General features: G+C 36.2%; 1 protein-coding gene across 1 annotated transcript in view; it reads right to left on the bottom strand.

Annotated features, from left to right (window-relative positions):
- The window catches only part of Rubicon (run domain Beclin-1-interacting and cysteine-rich domain-containing protein rubicon), a 45,453-nt gene that overhangs the window by 16,039 nt on the left and 7,272 nt on the right, over positions 1-22,142 (bottom strand). The window contains exons 4-13 of the mRNA XM_069822100.1: positions 19,862-20,010; positions 15,582-15,765; positions 12,024-13,469; positions 9,435-9,606; positions 9,095-9,226; positions 6,704-6,912; positions 5,148-5,290; positions 2,620-2,802; positions 2,270-2,452; positions 646-799 (exon numbers count right to left, since the gene is read on the bottom strand). Of these exons, the coding sequence (XP_069678201.1) occupies positions 646-799; positions 2,270-2,452; positions 2,620-2,802; positions 5,148-5,290; positions 6,704-6,912; positions 9,095-9,226; positions 9,435-9,606; positions 12,024-13,469; positions 15,582-15,765; positions 19,862-20,010 (2,955 nt within the window). The remainder of the gene's footprint in view (positions 1-645; positions 800-2,269; positions 2,453-2,619; positions 2,803-5,147; positions 5,291-6,703; positions 6,913-9,094; positions 9,227-9,434; positions 9,607-12,023; positions 13,470-15,581; positions 15,766-19,861; positions 20,011-22,142) is intronic.

The raw sequence follows: 22,142 nt of genomic DNA, 5'->3' as shown, positions 1-22,142 counted from the left end.
ATTCACAGACAGTTCAATACACAAAAGGACAACAAACTGCACACCAAAAATTTCCAGAATTTTATTACGGCCGAGTGAGGAATGTTGTTTGAGAGAGAGGGTTAGCAAGAGGGTGAGATATTGTAACCATATGTAGGCTTTAACTACGCAGATAAGGAGTTGAATAAGAGAGCGTAACATGAGGGTGGAGTATACTAAGGTACGAAGTATGAAGGTTTAAATGTGCAGGTAAAGGGTCGAATACCTATACTTTTCAGGTTAATGGTACCAGTGAGCTCAGTGACCAAGATGTTTCATTGCTGTTACAGTACATTGCTGAAAATTACATCGAAAATATTCCACAAAAACAGTGTATTATGTGGGACTTGAGCGCAACAAACGGGGTATTTTATAAAGGCGTTATATATGAAATGTTCAGGGACCGGACAAAAAAAAGCGTATTACACGGGATAGCGAGGTTTTACTGTAGTTTGTAATAATCGATTGTGGGGTCATATATAGCTTTTTTTCTCAAAATTGATAATTCAGGCTAATGTAGTTTGAGTTAATCTACACTGATTTATTTTGTTTCTCAGGTAAGTTATGATTCAAATGTTATTTCAATGATAAGTTATATGACAGAACTGTAACAAAAACATAACCCACCTGACAGTCTATCACATGCTGGGAACAGTTACTCACAAGTTCCCTCAGTCTTGTCACCATCTCTCCACTCTTTACTTGGACTAGATCCTGCATTGAATAAACATCTAGCTCCGTCAATATATAAACAGGTTCCTTATGAAGCGCTTCCTGCAAACTAACAAAATACAGCATAAGTCATAATTAGGGCCTCATAAACCAAATAAAGAAAAGTGGGACACACAGTAAATTTCGTTATAAATAATCATTTTATGAATGCATAACCAAGCTTAACACACAGTGAATAATTAAATGATGAACAAGTTACACTATAAGTTACTACTTGTTATCAGATTGCTAATTCTGCTTATTTTGTATGGATTCAATTTTATGCTAACAAAATCATTGTATGCTGATTCTTGTATAAGTCCAGAAAATTATGTGTATCTAAGTCTATGCCGGACGTGAGTTCGAATCCCGCTTGGGCTAATTACCTATTTGGGATTTTTTAAGATTTTCCCCAACTGTAAGACGAATGTCAAGATAATCCCATGGTGAATTCTCGGACTCATCTCTCCAAATGTTTCCCTATCACAAATTCCACAATTACTAGATTATCTTGCTGATGATACAGCACTGATAAACAACCAATTAAAAAAAATCGGCGTGAGGCTGTATCAGGGACATGGCCGTGTGTTTCACATGAATATGTCTGGCTTAAATTGACAGATCTAGAAGAGATCTTTTGTTTGGTACCAAAATCAGCGTGCTAGCACATCGGAGTCGCGAGATATACTTCCCGGAAATTTTCGTGCATGCCCAAAATGGCTGGCAGTCGCTACGGCCCCCACTTGTGCCTCATGCATGCGCGGTGTCAACTCAAGATCCTGCTCGCATCATAGTTGTATACCAGCTTGAACAAGACCACATTCATTTCAATCATGTTATTAGTCAAGAAGTTATAGTGTCAGAATGAATCACTCTGCAAATGTTACATCGCCCTTTCCTTCCTGGTACCCCATGTGTCAGTCTGATTTTAAAGACGTATTCACATCAAAAAAAGTCGAAGCAACCGACACAACTCACATTGCACTACACCAATCTATAGTTGTTCTAACAGAATTTAATGGTATAAACTATTTCGCTCCTCTGCACTGGGTATTCATAAGACAACCATTATTTTAACATTTGTATTATGTACGAAGTAATGTAAAAATAAATAATATAAATTAAGTAATGAACTCAGAGTAAGAATAACTAATATGCAATACCAGTAACAGATGTACATCTGCCAAGCATCTAAGAAACATGGAATCTAGTGATTTCAATTAAATTAAAGAGCTTGTAATATTTATTTAAAATAAAGTATTATAAGATTATTTTAAGTATTTTTCGAACATTCAGCTGTGACACGTTTTTATGCACTTAAACTCGGAATATCCCCAATTTTATGGGATGTATGGCAACTGTAGTCCAATACGTTCTCTATAATAAGTAATTAATGCCACAAATGTGATTTAATTATTCTTTAAACAGAAGTACTGTAAGTAAAATGCTAAGAAATGAAATAAGAAGTGGTTTACAGTGCTCCTGTTTATTTATTTACTCCACACATCTCACAAGTCATATTTAAAAAAATATTTCTTACTGTTCAGCAAATCTGCAGGTCAGTAAGAAGTCTTTTAAATAGTACAGCTGCACACGAAGTTGCCTGGTACGTTCCAATTGTCTTGCTTTACGATATAGACCTGGGCTCACATCCCCTATTGTGAACAATGGATCACCCAACATTTGGTCCAGTAAACGGTATGAGAAACTGGATACAGGATATCTAAAAAAAAAAGAAATTCAAAATTAATAATTTACATAGTGGCTAGACATATTTGAAAATATGTCATTATAACAACAATAATAATAATAAAATTATCATATTACACAGTAAATTCGCTGAATTAATAATGAATTTAAAAACACGTCCATAGCAGAGAATACACGAACCGTGTGAAATCCCATTTGGTGAGCACCTTCCCTGGGATGAGAGCCAGCTGATTTGTGTGGCAGCCTGTACAAAAGTAGCGACCCAGATATTCACAATAGCGAAATTTGTTTGCATATTCTGGAGCTACCTTCATTCCACAGCCTGCACACCTGTAATTCTGTTTCACCATCAAAACTCTGCGTCTGAAATAAAAAATTCAGATTTAATGACTTGATTACAAATGTGGCAATAACTGAAGATGGCTAAGAGCCCTTCAGTTTCAAAGTGTGTTTCAGTGTAGAATTTAAATTAAATTACTTATAACTGGCCATACCAAATTACTTTTACTTAGGTGAAAGAGGAGTGGAACGGAGAAAAATTCTTTCTGGCACCGGGATTTGAACCCAGGGTTTCAGCTCTACGTGCTGATGCTCTATCCACTAAGCCACACCGAATTCCCATCCTGATGTCGGATCGAATCCTCTCAGTTTAAGTTCCACCTCTTGGGTTCCCTCTAGTGGCCTACCCTCATGCACTGGATCATAGATATATGACAGTGCGACCATGTCCACACACATGTGGATCCCGGCCACTTAGTCACTCATAACGAGTGCACCTCTGCATGTACAGCTGAAAATCCAGGTTCAAATCCCGGTGCCGGAGAGAATTTTTCTCCGTTCCACTCATCTTTCATCATATGATGACGCAGAATATCTGCACGGAAATATCATATGTACTTAGGTACATCATAATAATATACTTTTACTTAGGATAAGCAAGCATTAACTCTTGGTAATTAAACATAAAATAAAAAAAATAAAGATGAAGATAGAATTAATTATAACAAATTAAACTGAAACATACATTGAGAAAATAAACATATAACTTCTGTATGAATATTTAGATGAAATAATTCAGTGTATGTAATTAAACAAACATTTAATCATAATACTGTAGTTGTGTTATAACATTGGAAAAAAATTTCAAAAGAACTAAAGTACACATCATTTGACCTTCGTCCTAGGATTTCAACACCTAATGCGAACAAAATGGTAGTATTTGAGACAAATTAAAAGTACTATGGTTTCATAAGCGAGTAATTTATTATAAAATCTATGGAACATAAAAATTCATTATTATAGCAGAGTATGTAAGCATTTCGTTTATACAATATTTGATACTTGCACAACTTTTTTAGTAGGTTTTTTACGACACTTTATCAACATCTTAGGTTATTTAGCGTTTGAAGGTGAGATGAAGGTGATAATGCCAGTGAAATGAGTCCGGGGTCCAACACCGAAAGTTACCCAGCATTTGCTCATGTTGGGTTGAGGGAAAACCCCGGAAAAAACCTCAACTTGCCCGACCAGGAATCGAACTCAGGCCACCTGGTTTCGCAGCCAGACGCGCTAACCGTTACTCCACAGGTGTACTTGCACAACGATTTGGTCATGTTGTTGTATTGATATTTGTATTATATTGTGATGAAGACATTTTGTAACTCCTTGCTTTCAAGATTTACAAAACGAAAAGCAAGTCTCTTAATAATGTGGTTCAATACAAAGGAAGAGAAATATTAATCATAGATTTTCTGTAGTCATGCAAGTATAAATTTTGAGACAATTTGTGCTGGTACTCTAGAAAGTTATGCAACAAGATTCTCATTGATAAAATAATGACAAATAAATAAAATGTAGAGGAGATAGTTAAAGACAAAGAAAATGCGATGTATTATTTTTTAATCCAATGCCACCAGGTTGTCTTTTCGACATTTCTGGTCTTCTCTCCTGGCCGTGGCTTAGTTGTAACCCACTTCTGAGGTTGGGGCGCCTGGAAGGCGGAGTTACATTACCCCGATGATGTGATAGGATGATTATGATAATGTGGTGCCAGGAGAGGTCTTAAATCTAAACTTAACCTAAATTCCAGACCATGGACGAACACAGGAATAATCCCCTTTAAGGAAAAATTCCTGTGCTCTAACTGGGAATCGAACCCGGGACCTCATGAACTATAGCCAGAAGCTCTGACCACTAGACCATGAGGCTGGTTAAAAATGTTTGAACATGTCTGGGCAAGTTTTTCTACATTTCCAGGTCATTTGGTTTCTTTTGAACAGACTGTAAAATTTTTCCTTTGTCAGATGAGAGCCAATTGTTGATCCATAGGTTTATAAAATGAGACTTCACTGAAGCAAAACCATTGTATAGATATATCACTTGAAGAGGTCTTGGTTGCAAATATGTTGCCTGTTTTGCAATATTAACTTTAACTTTGTCCAGCATGATGCCTCCTCCAATTCTCTTGGCTCTAACTACATTTCACTTCGACCTATGCATATTACTAAGATATCCACCTATAAACCTGCAAAATTTCATATCTCTAGCACGTCCAGATCATGGTGAGGGCAAGAACGTTTTGAACACCCCTCGTACATGGATATCTTCTGGACAACAAATGGTAAAACAGTTTAAGACCATTCCAGTAAGATTAATTATTAATCTTAATTAAATAATTGAACAATTACGATGTATAATTATATACTTACACTGGTGGAGGATGGAGCGTGAAAATAACCTGAGGACGAGGTGGAGCCCATTCAATTGTACCACGTAGCGGTGTTGCTTGTCGCATATCCAAGTCCTCAGCCTCATCTGGACTAACTGGCCAACTTGTTGGCAATGGCAGCAGCTATCGCAAAAAAAAAATGGAAAATCATTGAAAATTACATATGACTAACAAGCTATTTCCACACACGCACATGTACATGCATACACACATGCAGCCATGTGTGTTGTCCTTGATGGTCTAGTGTTTGCTATGGACCCAAATGTTGTAGATTCAAATTCATTCAAGGCAATGTAATTTTGGACAGAAAATTTCAACAGCATGTGGGGGAGGGGGGGAAGACAAAGCTGAGTTTCTTATTACACACTAAGTTTGTGTCTTATAAAAGAACCTTACGACATTTGATTACTGACAAAAAAAATTCTTCACGTGAACTTTGTCCTCTGGATACATTATTGGCATGGTAAGGCATATGCTGCCAACTTTATACTTTATAACTAGCTTATGCTGTTATTTAGCATCTCCTTTCCCCACCCCCCACCAGAAGAAGGATGCTCATATACAGAGAACCATAAGTGGACCAAGAAATGGTGGTCAGAACTGTTCAAACTTTCAAGAGATCAGATTGAGTCTTATATGCTTACTATATGAAGATGCTGAACAAAATTCTGGAACATGACTATAATCTATCTACAGTTCCTATCTTCAGAACTGCATTACATTTTCATCAAGTCGAGTCTATAGCTATCTATCAGGATTTAAGACAGGGTGAAGCAAACACAAGTGTAATCATACAGGTGCACTATGCTAGCTCCAGAATTGAATTTTGACACAAGCAATACATGACCACTAAATTTTGCCTGGAATTCTTTCACTGAGTGATAGGAAAGGATTCTTCAACATGTTACAAATCTAGAAATCGGATTTCTCAGATTTATTTTCCTCTCAAATGGAGCCACTATAAGGATTTCCTCCCCACGCCTTAAAAATACATCTCTTTGTTGAATTTGAAATCACGAATTTCGGATTTGATGAGCAACTCAAAGGGGTAAATCTTGTATACAAAACACATATTACGTCCGGTGGCCTGTCACAGTGAAGCTTACAAGCCAGCCTAGAGGTACTAAACTATCAAAAACTATCTGAATGATCCTGTTATATATTAATTATGACGTTTGTGAAAAATAGCTGATAATTTTGACTGTTTTATCTTTTTTACGGATCTTTCTTTTTGACATATTTTATATCTGTTATTTTTTTTACAAATTTTTCTTTTTGACATTTTATAACTATGTTATCTTTTTTTACGAACCTTTCTTTTTGACATATTTTATATCTATGTTATCTTTTTTTACGAATCTTTCTTTTTGAAATATTTTATATCTATGTTATAAAAAGCCTGACTTTAATTCTCTTTTTATATCTATGTTATGAAAAGTCTGGCTTTAATGCTCTTGTAAAAATAACACTATACAAATATCAGTTGAATTTGTTTCCTTTCCCATACATACTTCTACATTCATCACAGAAATTTACCTGCTGAGGTGCATCCTGCTCTGAAACCAGCCACTCCAAATCTGAAGCCCGGGGAAGATGTTTCTCACTAAACTGACGGAGCAATGAAAGTGCTACACCTTCAGCTGATACTACCGTCTCTGTGACTACAACATCGGTACCTGTTCTGGGTGGTGGATGCTTTGATAAGTCAGCTTCAGAATAAAGAGATGCCATTGAGACAGATAAACCTGAAAGTCAATGAAAATATAACCTTCAGTTTTAACGAAATGTGATGAAAGAATACTGCATTTGCTTTAGAAATAATTTTGTAAGCTGGATTTATAACCAATGTTTTACTTCCTGTTATATTACAATCTCCACTATCATCGGCAACAGTGGCAGCCAAATGACTGTTAGGACATAGCCAGTTTAAGTCATGAGCTTTATCTTCAGAACTGAACTGTTGAATGCAAAATAAGGGAAGGGTAGCTTTTTCTTAGCAATTCATTTATAAACAAAGTTCTTTTACATTCAATTCCAACATCAATGCACTTCTCTTGTATTAAAAATATGAGATTCTATGTTGTAACATGCTTGAAGAAGACACTTGAACAAAGTGTATCATAAAACTAATATAATAATATGTTAGTCATGTATTAACAACTTAGAATTAAAGTACATCTTATCTTCTTTAGTCATCGTATATTTCATATTCCTCTGCTGAATTTAATGATTATGAAATCTCAAGATGGAAGATAAAGTATCATGAAAATTTGCCATAATTATTACTTGTAAATAACTAAAACGAGAGGTTAAGCAAGAAACAAACTACAATAGAACCTCGCCAATCCTAATTCCCAGTATTCCGAAATTACAGTTAATCCAACTTCTCAGTTCTTTTATGTCTTCTTCAGCATTCATGTCTCTTTCCTTATCCAGACAAGTCTGGTACGTTCTCCTAGAATAGTGTGACCAGACGTCCCGTGTTTAACAGAACTGTCCCTTTTCTCAGCCTCTTGTCCCCTGTCCTGAGAAAAGTATGCTCGGGATATCAAATGTCCCATTTTTTAAAAATGGCATCCAGTTTCCCTAAATTATTGTTAAAATATTTACTTTATTTCATAATCACGTAAAACACCGATTAATAATTCTATACTGTGTCCATCAGATGTCACCATAACAAATTCAATTCGATAACTGATACCTCAGAACTTAAGAGTGATAATCAAAAGTTTTTTTGGTCCGAAGTTAAAAAATGTCAAGTTATTGCCAAAATTGACACTAAGATTTTAAAAGTGATAGATGAAGATGACCCATTCAGTGAAGTGAATCATATGAAGAACATAATATATGGAGCAAAAATTGAACATTGGAAGAAGTGTACTGTTAAAATTACAGAGAGATGGACTGAAACATTACGAACTATGAAAGACAAAGAAAGACATTAGTTTTACGAACATAATTAAGATTGTAAGTTTTGTGTTAGGAATACGTGGCACCAATGCATCATCTGAAAGAGTGTTTTCATGGATCAATTAATTTGGTCTGACGAAAGGAACCAGTTTTCAGTTAAAACCATAATCAATAATGTATCTTGCAGGGACTCCTATAGTATTCTGAAGAAAAGACCAACACTTCTACAGCAAATTCACTCATCAAAGAAATATGATGCAGATTGTACAGTTGACCTTCATGGAGAATGTTAAACTAGTTAAAAGATAATATACGAGGCAAAAAATTCTATTATGAAACAAGTTCAGAATACAGTGACATGGATATGATGCAAGGTCCAATTAACCTGAAGTATTTTTAAGCAGATAAGTTAACCTAATTAATCCAGATAATCGACCAAGAATCAACTGAGGCTATTAAGGAGGCCCACTTGGCCGGCTACATTGGCATCGAACAGGGCCTGTTCCAGATCCTACTGGGAAGAAAGGCGAAAATGAGACAACCACTGCTGAAATGGAGACCAAGCCTGCCGATTCTGTAGAGGCTGATTATTGCAGCCGAAGCCTTAAGTCAAAAATCGAGAGCAAAAATAACTCCACTCCTTCTGTAGTCTGCCTACTGCAGATGAAGCCTCAACTTGAGTCAACAGCAGAAGCTGTGATTACCTATCTACAACAGGAGTTAATGCTGGAATCTCCTGCCTCATTAAGATATAAATTAATGATACTGTATCACGTGATACAAATTTCACCTGATAAAACATATGGATATTGCATGAAATTTTTCTCGGCTCAGAGACTGTGTTTGTTTTTTCCCCCAATCTTTATATACTGCCATACTACTTTGATGGTGCCTATGGAATCAAATGGCATTGTACTGCTTGTGTTGTACACCCAGCCTGTTATTTGTAAAATTTTATATGGTACATCCTGCAGAAAGAATGTTCAATGGAGTATCACTACTATTTCTACTATTTACCTGCATTTTTAAGTTGAGCTAAATTTTTCACCTCATCCACTTCTAGATCATCAACATCATCTGTGGAAATGCTCTCTGAGGGTGTACCAGGAGAAGATGACAGAGGACTTACACTTTGGTCTGTTGTTGTTGCTATGTAAAAAAAAAAAATATCAGTGTTAACAAAAATTCAAGATAGCTTATGATCACAGGAAAATGTCTGTATACGAACTATGTTCAAATCTTTTAAACTGGAACTTCTAAATGACACTATAATTCAGTATGAGAACGAACTTATATAGCAAAGATAAATATTTTCGTAGCACAAAACAATTTAACACACCATTATCAGGGTACTTACTATCTGTTTTGCCATCACTAAGTAATGACAAAGGAAGCAAATGGCGCTGCTTTTCTTCTTGACGTTGACGTCGCCGCATCCGAATACGTTGTTTTAAGTGGTTAATTTCCTCGTCACTTTCATCACCATCTCCTGTTTCCTCTGACGCACACAACTGACGATTACACTTCACCTGATTACAAAAACACGACCAATTCATCAAAACCCGTCTCTGACAAGTCCTCATTTCATTAGCAAGTACAACAGTCAATGAAACACCATGGACGACCCAATACAATATTTAGAAAATATATAAAATCCGACTAAATTATCTTCATACTACATTTTCTGAATGGATATTTAAAAACTATTTCTTGACTGAAGAACCAAACAGGAACCTACTTTACCTCTGAAATATTTTGTTTCCTGAATCCTAAATCCAAAATCTTTTCAGAAACAAACTAAAGAAATGGATTAACTCCACTAAAGGAACTGCTTTTACCAGAATTTTAATTAAGTAAGAAATCTAGACAATGGCAGCAGAAATCTGAAAGGGACATTATGAAATTCTTTCCATGCTTGAAAATGCAGCAAGAAATAAGCAAACACTGAAGCCTATCTGTTTTAAAGCAGATAGAAATATGTTCAAGGTACTTACTCTTGTTATTCATAAAATTTAAATGAATGTCTACGAATAAAAAGTTACACAACCCAGAACTGCACGCATTGTATTCTTCTTCTGACATAATTAGGAACATTAAATCCAGACATTTGAGATGGACTGCGCATGTAGCACGTATGGGCGAATCCAGAAATGCATATAGAGTGTTAGTTGGGAGGCCAGAGGGAAAAATACCTTTAGGGAGGCCGAGACATAGATGGGAAGATAATATTAAAATGGATTTGAGGGAGGTGGGATATGATGATAGAGAATGGATTAATTTTGCTCAGGATAGGGACCAATGGCGGGCTTACATGAGGGCGGCAATGAACCTCCGGGTTCCTTAAAAGCCAGTAAGTAAGTAAGTAAGTCTACGAATAAATGCATCCATCCATGTAGGTATAGGTACCATCATAGACAGCTATTAAAATCGATTTAATATAAAATGCATATCAATATAATCACTTTTATAAAGAGAGAAAGAAGTACAAAATAGTTATTTATGATAAAAGTGTTAAGTTTTTGCACTAGCTAGAGTTAAAAGATCTACTTTTAAGAATGGTCGTCTAAAAAGGCAGTTATTGTGTAAACAAATTGGATGTGGAAAAATTAAATATTGGAACAAAATACATGGTGATAAATTTTTGTGATTTGATGCTATATAGCTTTGAAATAATGTATGTACTGTACTCCAACAACGAGAAAGTCTTTGCGGAATGAGACGAAGCGGGGTAATGCTGTGAATGAATATTGATGTCATAAGATGTCATAAGGTCACACACGTGGGTACTCGTATCTCTATTGTCTAGCTCTCACAGCACAAACAATAACATTGGTACACACATATTTACACTACCCTAGTTACAAAATTAGATCACTGTTAATCTCCTAATCTTTTAATCTCTCCATACAGGAAATAACATATGCAGGAGAGCGCATGGTTTTTAAACTGACATTATAACAATAATATTATCTATCTACTTCGCTCCAATAGATGACGCAATAGTAAACACATTCCTTTCACAGTTGATCTCCTGGTTGGAGAACAGTATCTGAATCTACAACATAGTGCAAAAATCTAAAAATTTCGCACTACAAATACTGTGAAAGTTTCAAAACATACTTAAGGCTATACTTCATTCCATAATATCTGACAGAAGTAAACATTGCCAATAGAGGAGGAGAGAAATATAACTGCTATTCAACCAATGGACAGTCAGCGCGTCTGACTGCGAAACCAGGTGGCCCGGGCTCGAATCCTGGTTGGGGCAAGTTACTTTTTTTTTTTTAAGTAGGTTATTTTATGACGCTTTATCAACATCTTCGGTTATTTAGCGTCTGAATGAGATGAAGGTGAAATGAATCCGGGGTCCAGCACCGAAAGTTATCCAGCATTTGCTCATATTGGGTTGAGGGAAAAGCCCCGGAAATAACCTCAACCAGGTAACTTGCCCCAACCGGGAATCAAACCCGGGCCACCTGGTTTCGCGGCCAGATGCGCTGACCGTTACTCCACAGGTATGGACAGCAAGTTACCTGGTTGAGGTTTTTTCCGGGGTTTTCCCTCAATCCAATACGAGCAAATGCTGGGTAACTTTCGGTGCTGGACCCCGGACTCATTTCACCAGCATTATCACCTTCATATCATTCAGACGCTAAATAACCTAGATGTTGATACAGCGTCCTAAAATAACCCAATAAAATAAAAATAAAAATCAACCAATGGTAGAGGCATTCCACGCTTGTCTTGAAGTTGGGCGGTCTGAAGCATTCTACCCTCACTCAACTTCAAGACAAGCATGGAATGAGACCTCTGCTATTGGTTGAATAGCAATAATTATACTTCTCTCCTCTTCTGCCAGCAATGTTTACATCTCCTGTCAGACATTACGGAACAAAGTATAAATATGGATAATCTCATTATACAAGCATATGCTGTTTACACTAACCTGTTCGATAACTGCAATCATGGCTTCAGAAATACTGAAATGAGCATTTTCTCGATCCAACTCAGCAGAAGGTCTTGAGAACTGGCCAGATGATAGGAAGCTCATTAGACTTTGGCCCTGTGCTGGACGAGGAAAGTAGCCGGTGGCCATTGGAAGAACACTCCCACCTCCACTTTCAATGAAACTTTTCTTGTGTATTTTAAAATGTCCATTTCTACGACACACAGCCTCATCAGTCACCCATTCACCTGCATACTCAGGAGCAGAGCCAACAATGATCGTCTTCCTTTTCCTGGATTTTCTATCTTTCTTCTCCACACTGACAACAGCTGTGGAAGTCTGGGGCTCTGTGCACGACCCATCAGTTTCATTCCAGGACAGAACTGAGAGCTTCAAATCTGAAGGACGTACACATGGCTTGTTAAGTTCGGACCTACTCTTAAAAGCAGACAGCTGACTTTCATCACTCGACTTGTTTGTTTCAGGATTAAGAGTATCAGAGCTACCACTACTAATGTCAGCATTAGTACATTTTGATACATTCCTTTTCTGAGACGATTTTGTACCACTATCATCTTTCAGTTTCGTTGTTTTCTTACTCACAGCACCTTTTGAAGAACTTTTAATAAGTGGGGTAGGTCTGCAGTCTTTAATAGACTTCTGAACAAAGAATGATCTTTGCTCAGTTGCACTAGGTGGAGTCTCACAATGAACTTCCACTGAGTAATCGATCTGTAAGACACTTGGCGACAATCCAGAAGATTTTGACACTATCGAATGTTCAGCTGGATCTTTGGAGTCTTTGGCTATAAATGACTTTGGTGTAAAAAAATTACTAGAGTGCGAAGTTTTGGTAGAATCAAAAGAATATCTTGCTGGTGAAGAAGGAAGTGTCTGACTGCCACTTCTTAACTGGCCTAATCGAGAGGACCTTTCTGGTGCACTGCTGTAACTCAAAGACAATTCATTCTCATCTGCACAAACATTTCTTTCTTGAGATCCATTCCCAAAATTTGAATGTATAAGATTTGGTAAACTAGTCCAAGGTCTTAAGCTGCCGGTTATACTTGCTGTTAAAACAGCTTCTTTACTTTCTCCTTGCGAACTCTTGAAATCTTTTTTCCCTGAGCTGTCATCAGTTGAAGACTTTGGACAACTAGAATTTTGCGAACATACAGTCTTTATTTGAACAGAACTATCTGTTAGAGTTACATCACCACCTCCATCAAACTTACTACTGATACAATTGCTCTCAACTGTTGGCGCTATACTTATATCTGCAGAAATGTCCATCACTTGTTGTGATCCTTCCGATGTCTGTTTCAACAGCTTTAAATGATTGTTTCTACTTCTTCCATTTCGCCAAATATTATACTGGGCTTCAGGGAATGATGAACATCTTCGATGAGTCTTATGGAGTATTTTGAAGTTCCAGGTGCTAAGATACTGAGGGGAAAAAAGAAACATATAACAATGAGTCTGTACTCTTTAACATATGCATTCATATAGCAAAATATCATTTTTATAACAGTACACTATCCATTACAAACAATAAAAGCATTACAACCTTCATAAAAAGTATGTTTTGAAGTCTTATGACATGAAGGGCTAGCAAATCAAATTCTATACCAGAAAAATCCAGAATAATCTCAGGTTGCTCGTAATCTGATGGACTTTCGCCATTAAATTTTTAAAAGAACTCACACTTAGGGTGACTGTACATACTGTTTTATAATTATGTCCTGATTTGCCTGCCAGTTTGATCTAAATTCCCATTTTTTTACAGTTTTAATTTTAAATGAACATTAAAGATAACTCAAACTTCTGTGTTTATACAAATAGATATCACATCATTCAGAGAAACAGAAAACAATACCTGATGTTTACATACGAGTCCATAGGTCACAAGTTACTTCATTCACTGTTCTGTTTTTATCAAATGGAAGAAGTTACATCAGATATTTTGAATGACAATCAAAGTAAATCTGTCATCCGAGGTTTGAACAATAATACAGTGCTCAAAGAAATTGTTGCATATTATTTTATTGTAAACTTATGAAGCGTGAGATATATATACTGTATTTATTGTTTTTTTTTTTTTTTACTAAAAATAATTGTTGCATATCAGTTTATTGGAAAATTCTTTTTCGAACACAAAACTAAATTTGCATATTTATTCATAAGTTTGTAATAAAAAATGCAACAATTTCTTTGAGCACTGTACATAGGGAATGTAGTTTCTTAAAATAAAACAGATGCTACATTAATCAGATGTGCACAAACAACAAGTCTATTATCCCAGGCTTCACATATTGTCAATTATTCCCCTTAGCCCACCTTATTGAAAGTGACTGCAAAAAGTGGAGAAAAATTCGGTGTCTATTTCAAATATAGTAATATGTTCGTGACAGGAGAAAAGATGATTGTAGTCTACAAGTGTTGCAGTTGTGTGACTTGCTACACCATCTTCATATTTACAATACTGAACATTACAATTTTTCATAATGTCAAAAGAAAACTAAATGAACTAGCCTCTGACACCTATCCTGTACTCTTTAAAAATACTGTGCTCACATCTCGTTTTAATGTTCAACGCATTAAGGTTACCATTTTTACACTTCATTCATTCATAGTATTCTGCCCAAGGGAAGGTCTTTTACTGCAAACCCAGAATTCTCCAATCTTTCCTATTTTCAGCCTTCCTCTTAGTCTCCGTATATGATTCATATATTTTAACATCATCTATCATCTGATATCTTTTTCTACACCGAACTCTTCTTCCATTCATCATTCCTTCCACTGCATCCTACAGTATACAGAGAGTTCCTATGCAGATCAGTCCCACTCCAACCTCTACCTAACAAAATCTCCTGTTGGGTGGTGACTGGCTTTACACCGGTGTATGGACAGATCTGTGCACGCTTCCCTATGCAGACCAGTATTACTCCACCCCTTACTGCTTCGCTTCCTCAGGACAGGCACTTCATACTACCATCATTAAGCCAACAGAACATTTCTACCTGGCACCAGTCTGCATAGGAAGTCTCTGTATTTAAACTGTACAATTTATAAATAAAGTCATACACCTATCTTACTTTCTGGAATTATAACACCTGTATTTTATATGCAGTCCAGAAAACGAAAGTGTCCTTTTTTATCTGGGTGCAAATTAAATCATTTCATTTATGTATGTGTTTTGAATAATAATGCCAGAAAATGAACTATAAACAGAAACAAAACTCATAAAATGAAGAAAGAACTGAATTGTTGCTGAACACACTAAGTATTATGACAAAGTATGTTTCATCTTTGCAACACATATTTCTTGATATATGATTGTAATTTCTTTATTTGTCCCACAGCCTGTCCTCAACCTGCAAATTCTTTTGCAGCATCACTATACTTTCTCTTTTCCGTCACATAATGGGAAAGTAAAATTTTGAAGTCAATCTGTATGCAGTGAGAAGGGAATTTTTACATTTAAGGGTTAGGTAATCAAAATTCACTGCATGATATTCTCTAATAGTAATTTTCATAATTCTCAAGGTGAAAACTTACCAAACAGGGATCTATTTCTGTAAGCAGGGATGGCTGATTTTGCTCCACTGCTCTCAAACAAATAAGTGTTGCTTCGCCATATTTCTCCTGACACAAGTATGCATACTTCTCAAAACAAGAGTGAAGATGTTCCCGATCAGAAAGAAGCCATGATAATTTCTGCGACAGAGTATGACCTTCCAAACTGAAACAAATTTAGTTGTTACTGTCGCTCACAGGAACACCATTATATTTAATGAACATTTGTATTTATTCCTCTCAAACTTCATTTAGCTCATGTACTAGCAGCTGTCCAGACACAATGTTCCTTTTCTGTACCAGGGGACACAGGATAAGGCCAGATGACACTTTCTCATGTATCAATGATGTACAAATAGTGGAGTGATCAATAGGAAAATGGGAAAGATTGCTCCATCATCTTAGTTTCTCTTAAATTTCAACTTGGCCTTGCTGGGATTTAAACTCAGATATTGATATGGACAGCCAATTTGTTATATCGTATCCAAAACCACTCTTAATGTAAACAAATGCACGTGTTACTGTTAATTCTGACTGATTACTGGGTGAAGCTGAAATGTGTCTTGTTACGTCTATGCATGTAAATATTCCCCTTAAAATATGTTAAATTCTTACAGTTTTTTTTTTTCCAAGAAATTGGTTACAACCATGTTTCGCCTGAGGCATATCACGGGGGATTTACAGTGTAGTATACAGTAATAATAAGATTATTCTTGCAGAGTGCGGAAGATACACTTGAGGAAGGCAGTGATCTCAACGGTGTTGAAGTGGAATTTGAGTACCATATGTGGAGAAGTATAGTTCGACAACTTCAAGTAAAACCCCATAAAACACGCCAACTTCTGGAATCTCTCTCTTTCTTCTTCTCTCTCCCTCGCCCCATGTCATTCAATCACCAATCCCCCGTAAGTATCTGAGAGGGTGTGTGTGGGCATCGCGACCAATAGAAGAACCACTCTCCAGTATTACCACAATAACGGATTCATTTTTGCCTCGACTGTCGGCTAGGAAGATTCCATTATGCTAGCATTGCAGGCAACTAGTCAACCTTTTAATGCTTTTGATAGCAGGTTTGAGAAACTGTGAGTGGACCTGCAAGTACAATACAACTACGATCACAACATTGCCGATTTGAGTCTAGCTGATTGTGAGTTGTGTTGTGTGCGTGCAAATACAGTATAAAAGTTCTTAAGCTACAGTATTATCAAATATTTAATTCACATCGATGGAGACAGGCAAGAATAAAGTTGTACATAGTGAAGGAAGAAGTATTGTTGCCAAGGTAATTGAGTTTTTTGATGCTGAGAAGAACAGGAATTCATTAAATTTGCCACTGTGTCAGGCAACAAAACGAGCTTCAACAGCAACTGGAAAATCGGAATCATTCATTAAAAAAGTTAGAAGAGAAATGAAAGTAGCCGACAGTAACCAAACCAAATTATCCACACCGGGTAAAAACCGAAAAGTGAGCAAAGAAATCATATTGGATGACATGGATAGGTGCATTATAAGGAGAAAAATGCAAGAGTAAAATGAAGTATCTACATTTAAAAAACTCCGCGCTACACTGCAAGGTGAAATAGATTATAAGGGTAGTCAAGAGCACCTGTCAGTATTGCATTCTATACTAATAATAATAATAATAATAATAATAATAATAATAATAATAATAATAATAATCTTATGTATCCCTCTTACTAAATTTGGCAACTCTGAGTTCATAGTGCTCTCTCCCTTCCTCCCCATGCTTTCTCACATACTCATCCCAAGACAGCCAGAGCTCACGTAGTAACTCCGTCAGGGTTTCAGTTCGACTTGTCAATCTATAGTCCATAGAGATCCTGTGAATTATCAGGTGAGGACTGTTTGCGGAGGTTTTTCGGGACAGTTGCAGGGTTGTGAGGGCATTTGTTCATTTTATACAGGTATGTTCTGAAGTGGCCATGATTGGTCAAGAATTGAGTGGTTATGTATCTTGGACCTAGGGATAAGGAAAGCCTATGGGGTATATTGGGTATGAAGGTCTTGGTGTGGAGTCCTTGCTCGGAATTGATGTATGTTGAGTTCCAAATTCTTCTGTAGTGCTTTGTCAACAGCTGCTTGCACCGGGTAAGTGGGATTCCATTGTAGTCGATGGTGGTTCTGTGGCTGGCATCAATCTTCGCGAGGTGGTCCACTCTTTCATTACCCTGAAGGTCAGCATGGCCTTTTGGTAGATGAGAGTGGAACTCTTAAGGTTAATTAGTTTGTTCCTAGCATCGATGGCTGATGGATGAGTTGTCCTTTTATTTGCTATTGCAAGAAGAGCTGCTTTGGAGTCCCTGTGTTGCTATGATGTATTACCATACCGCTGGTGGCTTATCCAGTCCAGTCTTACCATTTAAAACCATTTAAGCAAAGAAGAAGAAATAAAATCTCTCTATTTGCTACGTCATATTCCCTCAGGGGTAAGATCATAGCTTAAAGTCTAGTTTTATTGATACGAAAAGAAAAATAAAAGTTATTATATACAGGGCTTGAGGTGAGGTGGGATGTGTTGGGATGGCATCCCAGTTCCTTTTGAAATTACTTAAAACCATCCCGTTACTTCTTAGCACCAGAATGTTTTCTTTGTACTGTAAATTTGATATTCTACATCTTAACAAACATTTAAAACACAAATTATAAAAACCAGTTAGTCTCTTGGTGAAAAAGTAGAGAAAAAATAAATGTGAAATTAATGGTCAGGCAAGCCAGTGAATACGGAGTGACAACTGTTCGCTACACATGTGCAGTTTGACTGCTATCACATGTCCTTCATGCATGCTTCACGGTCAATTACTTCTGATTGTAAGATGCAATTTTTAGCTCTCAGTGACTAGAAAGTCAGCTGTCTATGTTGTAACACGAGATTTAAATTCTGTTTGTGTCCAAGTGAAATTTATGACGGACGAAGACAGTGTTTACATTAACGAGTTCTGGCACAACATTGACTGGTATGCATAAAGTTGAAGTAAATGCTATTGCTAAGGTTTTCGTAATATATACTATGGTCTTTATGTATAAAAACCCATAGTAAATTCTTTCCTGCATAGCAGAAAGTTGATCTGGAAGGCCATGTTTAGCTTATGCTAGAATTTGTAGTTTAAACCACTATTTATATGCATAACAAGAAGTATATACTTCTACTTCTAAGTGTAAACTAAGAAAAACCGTAGTCTGTCCTGTTTGAGACTTTGTTAGCTCAACAGAAGCATTTGTACAGTTTAACATGGCATAATTCATGCAAATTCACGCTAGAAAAACTTACAAGAAAAGACGAAAACAATTAGAACGTGATTATAAGAAGTTGTATAGGTTTTACAAATAAAAAATATTATATAATCAATTTTTGTAATGGACTACCGAAATGTTGATTTTGAGATAAATGGAATTCTGTCAGTTGATAATTGTTATTAATACTTAAGATAATATACTTTTAACAAAATGATTCTATGATGTATTTATAATAAATTTAATTTACGTGAAAAAACTCCTTTTGCGTACAATATTTTAGGTTACGTGTAAATTTAATGACTAACATTTTGGGCCTGTCTGATTTATGTCTGATTTTTACTTTACTTTACTTTTTATGTTATTTATTTTCTTCATAATTTGCTTTACGTCAATTTTTTCTCGCTGTAAACTTCCGACTTAACTTTCATAGCCTGGATGCTTTTTTCTTCATCACTTCTTGAGGCAGGAGTTTGCGACTTGTTTAATAATTCTTGTTATTCTTTTAATAGATTAACAAACAGCTGTTCTCATTCTTTCTCTTCCACACTTCCCATTTCGTCGTAATTGTCTCTTTTATTGTTAAACTAACCAGACTTTGAGGACAACAATCAATTTTCCCACCAAGAAATTAACATAAATACATGGAAGGCGAAAACTAACGAATCTTACCAGATAAGCCCGAAGTACTGTCGATAATCAATATAATCGAATACTCTTGATAGTTTACACTACTGCTGCGTAGTTCATACTATGTAGTAGTACTATCAGGTTTATGCATACAAAACGAAGTATATACTTCTACTTCAAGTATCTTCTACAGTCAAAGCAAAAGGTAATACTATAACTTTATGCATTCCATCCAATAACTGTTATTTTAGAATGTTGAAACCATGTACTCCTTAGAAAAATTAATTGATCCAGAGTAATACTTAATTGCTAACCTTCTGTTAAAACTGTTGTAATATTATACCGCAACAAGGAACTTACTATAATCAAGTGAAGATTACCTTTTGTACAACCATACCCAAGCTTTACTATGTTGCTGAGGCAAGTGAGGTATAGTTTCTTCCATTTCTTCAAGAAATGTAGGTGACACAGCCAAAGCAGGCTGCAACCAAGTGAGTCCTTGAATGAAAATCCACATATCAGGATCACCCTGTGAAAATGAAACGAAGTATTAGCTAAGATACGGAACTTGATAAGAAATTTTAATTTGGAATATACTGAAAATATAAGCTACAGAGCTATTATATAGCATTCATTCATTCATAGTTTTCTGTCCGAGGGCAGGTCTTTTACTGCAAATTCAGCATTCTTCAAACTTTCCTCTTTTCTACCTTCCTCTCCACATACGATCCATAAAATCTCAATGTTATCTATCATGTAATATAGGTATGTCGGTTACGAACTGCTGTCTATGTGATTTGAGTGTAAGAGAAATTGTCAGTCGGGATGTACATTGTACAGAGAATAAGTTACTACAGTAATGTAAAATTAATACTAGGCTATACATAGCCTACTAGGATCATTTATTTAGAAAATTTATGTTTCGACAATCATATTAAATAATCTTTCTTTGGAATACTCGATATTAATTCTTAATAAAAATTATTTCACATTATAACAGAAACAAATTAAAATATTACTACAAATTGTGAATGACACTATCCAGTCATGAATAAATACACAGTAGCTGTATCCTGACACCTTTTCAAAATTTCTATGTATTGACGAATTTTTCAAAATAAGATAAAATATAATATGTTGTGTCCTCATTGGTTGATTTTACTTCCATTTTTTTTTTTCATTCTCATAACTTACGACTGGAACATGTAATCAAGAATAGAAACTTTTATGATTGACTGTTTACTGTAAACATCTGATCTACCACTTATATGGGATGGTTATAGAATTGGGAAAGGAAGATTTAGACCTATTTTAATTTCTTTCGTAAGCATGAGAACAAGAGAAATTATCTTAAGGAACTTAAGAAAATTAAGAATGACGAAAATAAGGGTTGAAAAAGATGTAAACTATGAAACACGAAGAAGACGCAAAGCGCTGATACCGTTTACAAACACGCGCAGTGGGAATCGAAAGCAGGAGTAGAGAATGAAATCAAGCAAACAGTTCAACTGGCTTCGGAAGAAAACATTGGAGCTAATGTAGAATACGAGAAGCATGCGGCGAAAAATGATGAATCAGGAGTCGAAGCAAGAAGGCGTCACACGCAGAAAGAAGACATTGAACCAGGGAGCAAAAAACGGATCACCAAGCTAACAGACAGGAAGAAGTACACTTCTAAGAAGAGTGGCATAAAGGCTACAGCGGCAAAGAAATATGCGAATGAGAAGATAAAGAAAGGTTTAAGTTGTGTAATGATGAATGAGTCTAGTGAAGAAGAGGGAGCTATGAATTGTGTGAGCGGATAATAGAGGTAAGAAGAAGGAAAGAGAAGGAGAGAAGTCCAGGGTTGGGAATAATAGGAGAATCATCGAAGGGGAATACGGAGAGTATAAGGAAAGGAGTCTTTGCGAGTGCAGATAAAAGTGCAAGTTACGAAAGGGACTGCGGGGAAGGGAAGAAAGAAGTCGAGAATACAACTGACAACGAGTGCGCAGAGGGTCAAAGATCAACAATCGTGGAGATGTTTGAGAGAGAACTAAATAAGATACGCGAGAAAGTTGACGAAACTTATATAAAATGCAGCGAGTTATGTGATATTTAAGGACAACTGTCAACGAGAGCGCAGAGGGTCAAGTTCAGAAATCGTGGAGGTTTTGGAGAGGATAAAAATTCAGCGAGTCATGTGATAGTAAAGAAACAAGGAAGTGCAAACTAAGGCGTGTGAAGTGTAAAAGTGAACCAGAGGAAAGATCTGCTTAGTCTGAGGCAGAGATAAATTGAAAATCAATGATAAAGTGTACGTTCTTGAATACTGTGGAAAGAATTGTGACAAACCAGAGTTTTGGACTGAAATCTAGCAAAGCCAGGTGAATCAAGGCGCATTGAAACGGAGGTTCAATGGACGAGAAAATATGCGTACGTCAAGGCAGCATGCTAGGAAGAATGGAAAAATGCATACGACACAAAACTGCAATATCAATGAAACGAGAGATGGACAATGACGATACCTGACGTCTACTTCGAGTACGAAACAGCTGACCAGAATAAACCAAGGAGGAAAACATAACGTGAGGCAGATATAAAATACTGCGGACGAAGGATTAAGGAAACAACTGGTAGTATCTGAGGTCAGGAGCATAGACAAGACTAATGGAGGAAATG

Source organism: Periplaneta americana, chromosome 3 (assembly GCF_040183065.1).
Source record: "Periplaneta americana isolate PAMFEO1 chromosome 3, P.americana_PAMFEO1_priV1, whole genome shotgun sequence".
NCBI classification, from domain to species: Eukaryota; Metazoa; Arthropoda; class Insecta; order Blattodea; family Blattidae; genus Periplaneta; species Periplaneta americana.
The sequence above is the reverse complement of the archived record's forward strand: the minus strand, read 5'-3'. Positions and strand labels throughout refer to the sequence as shown.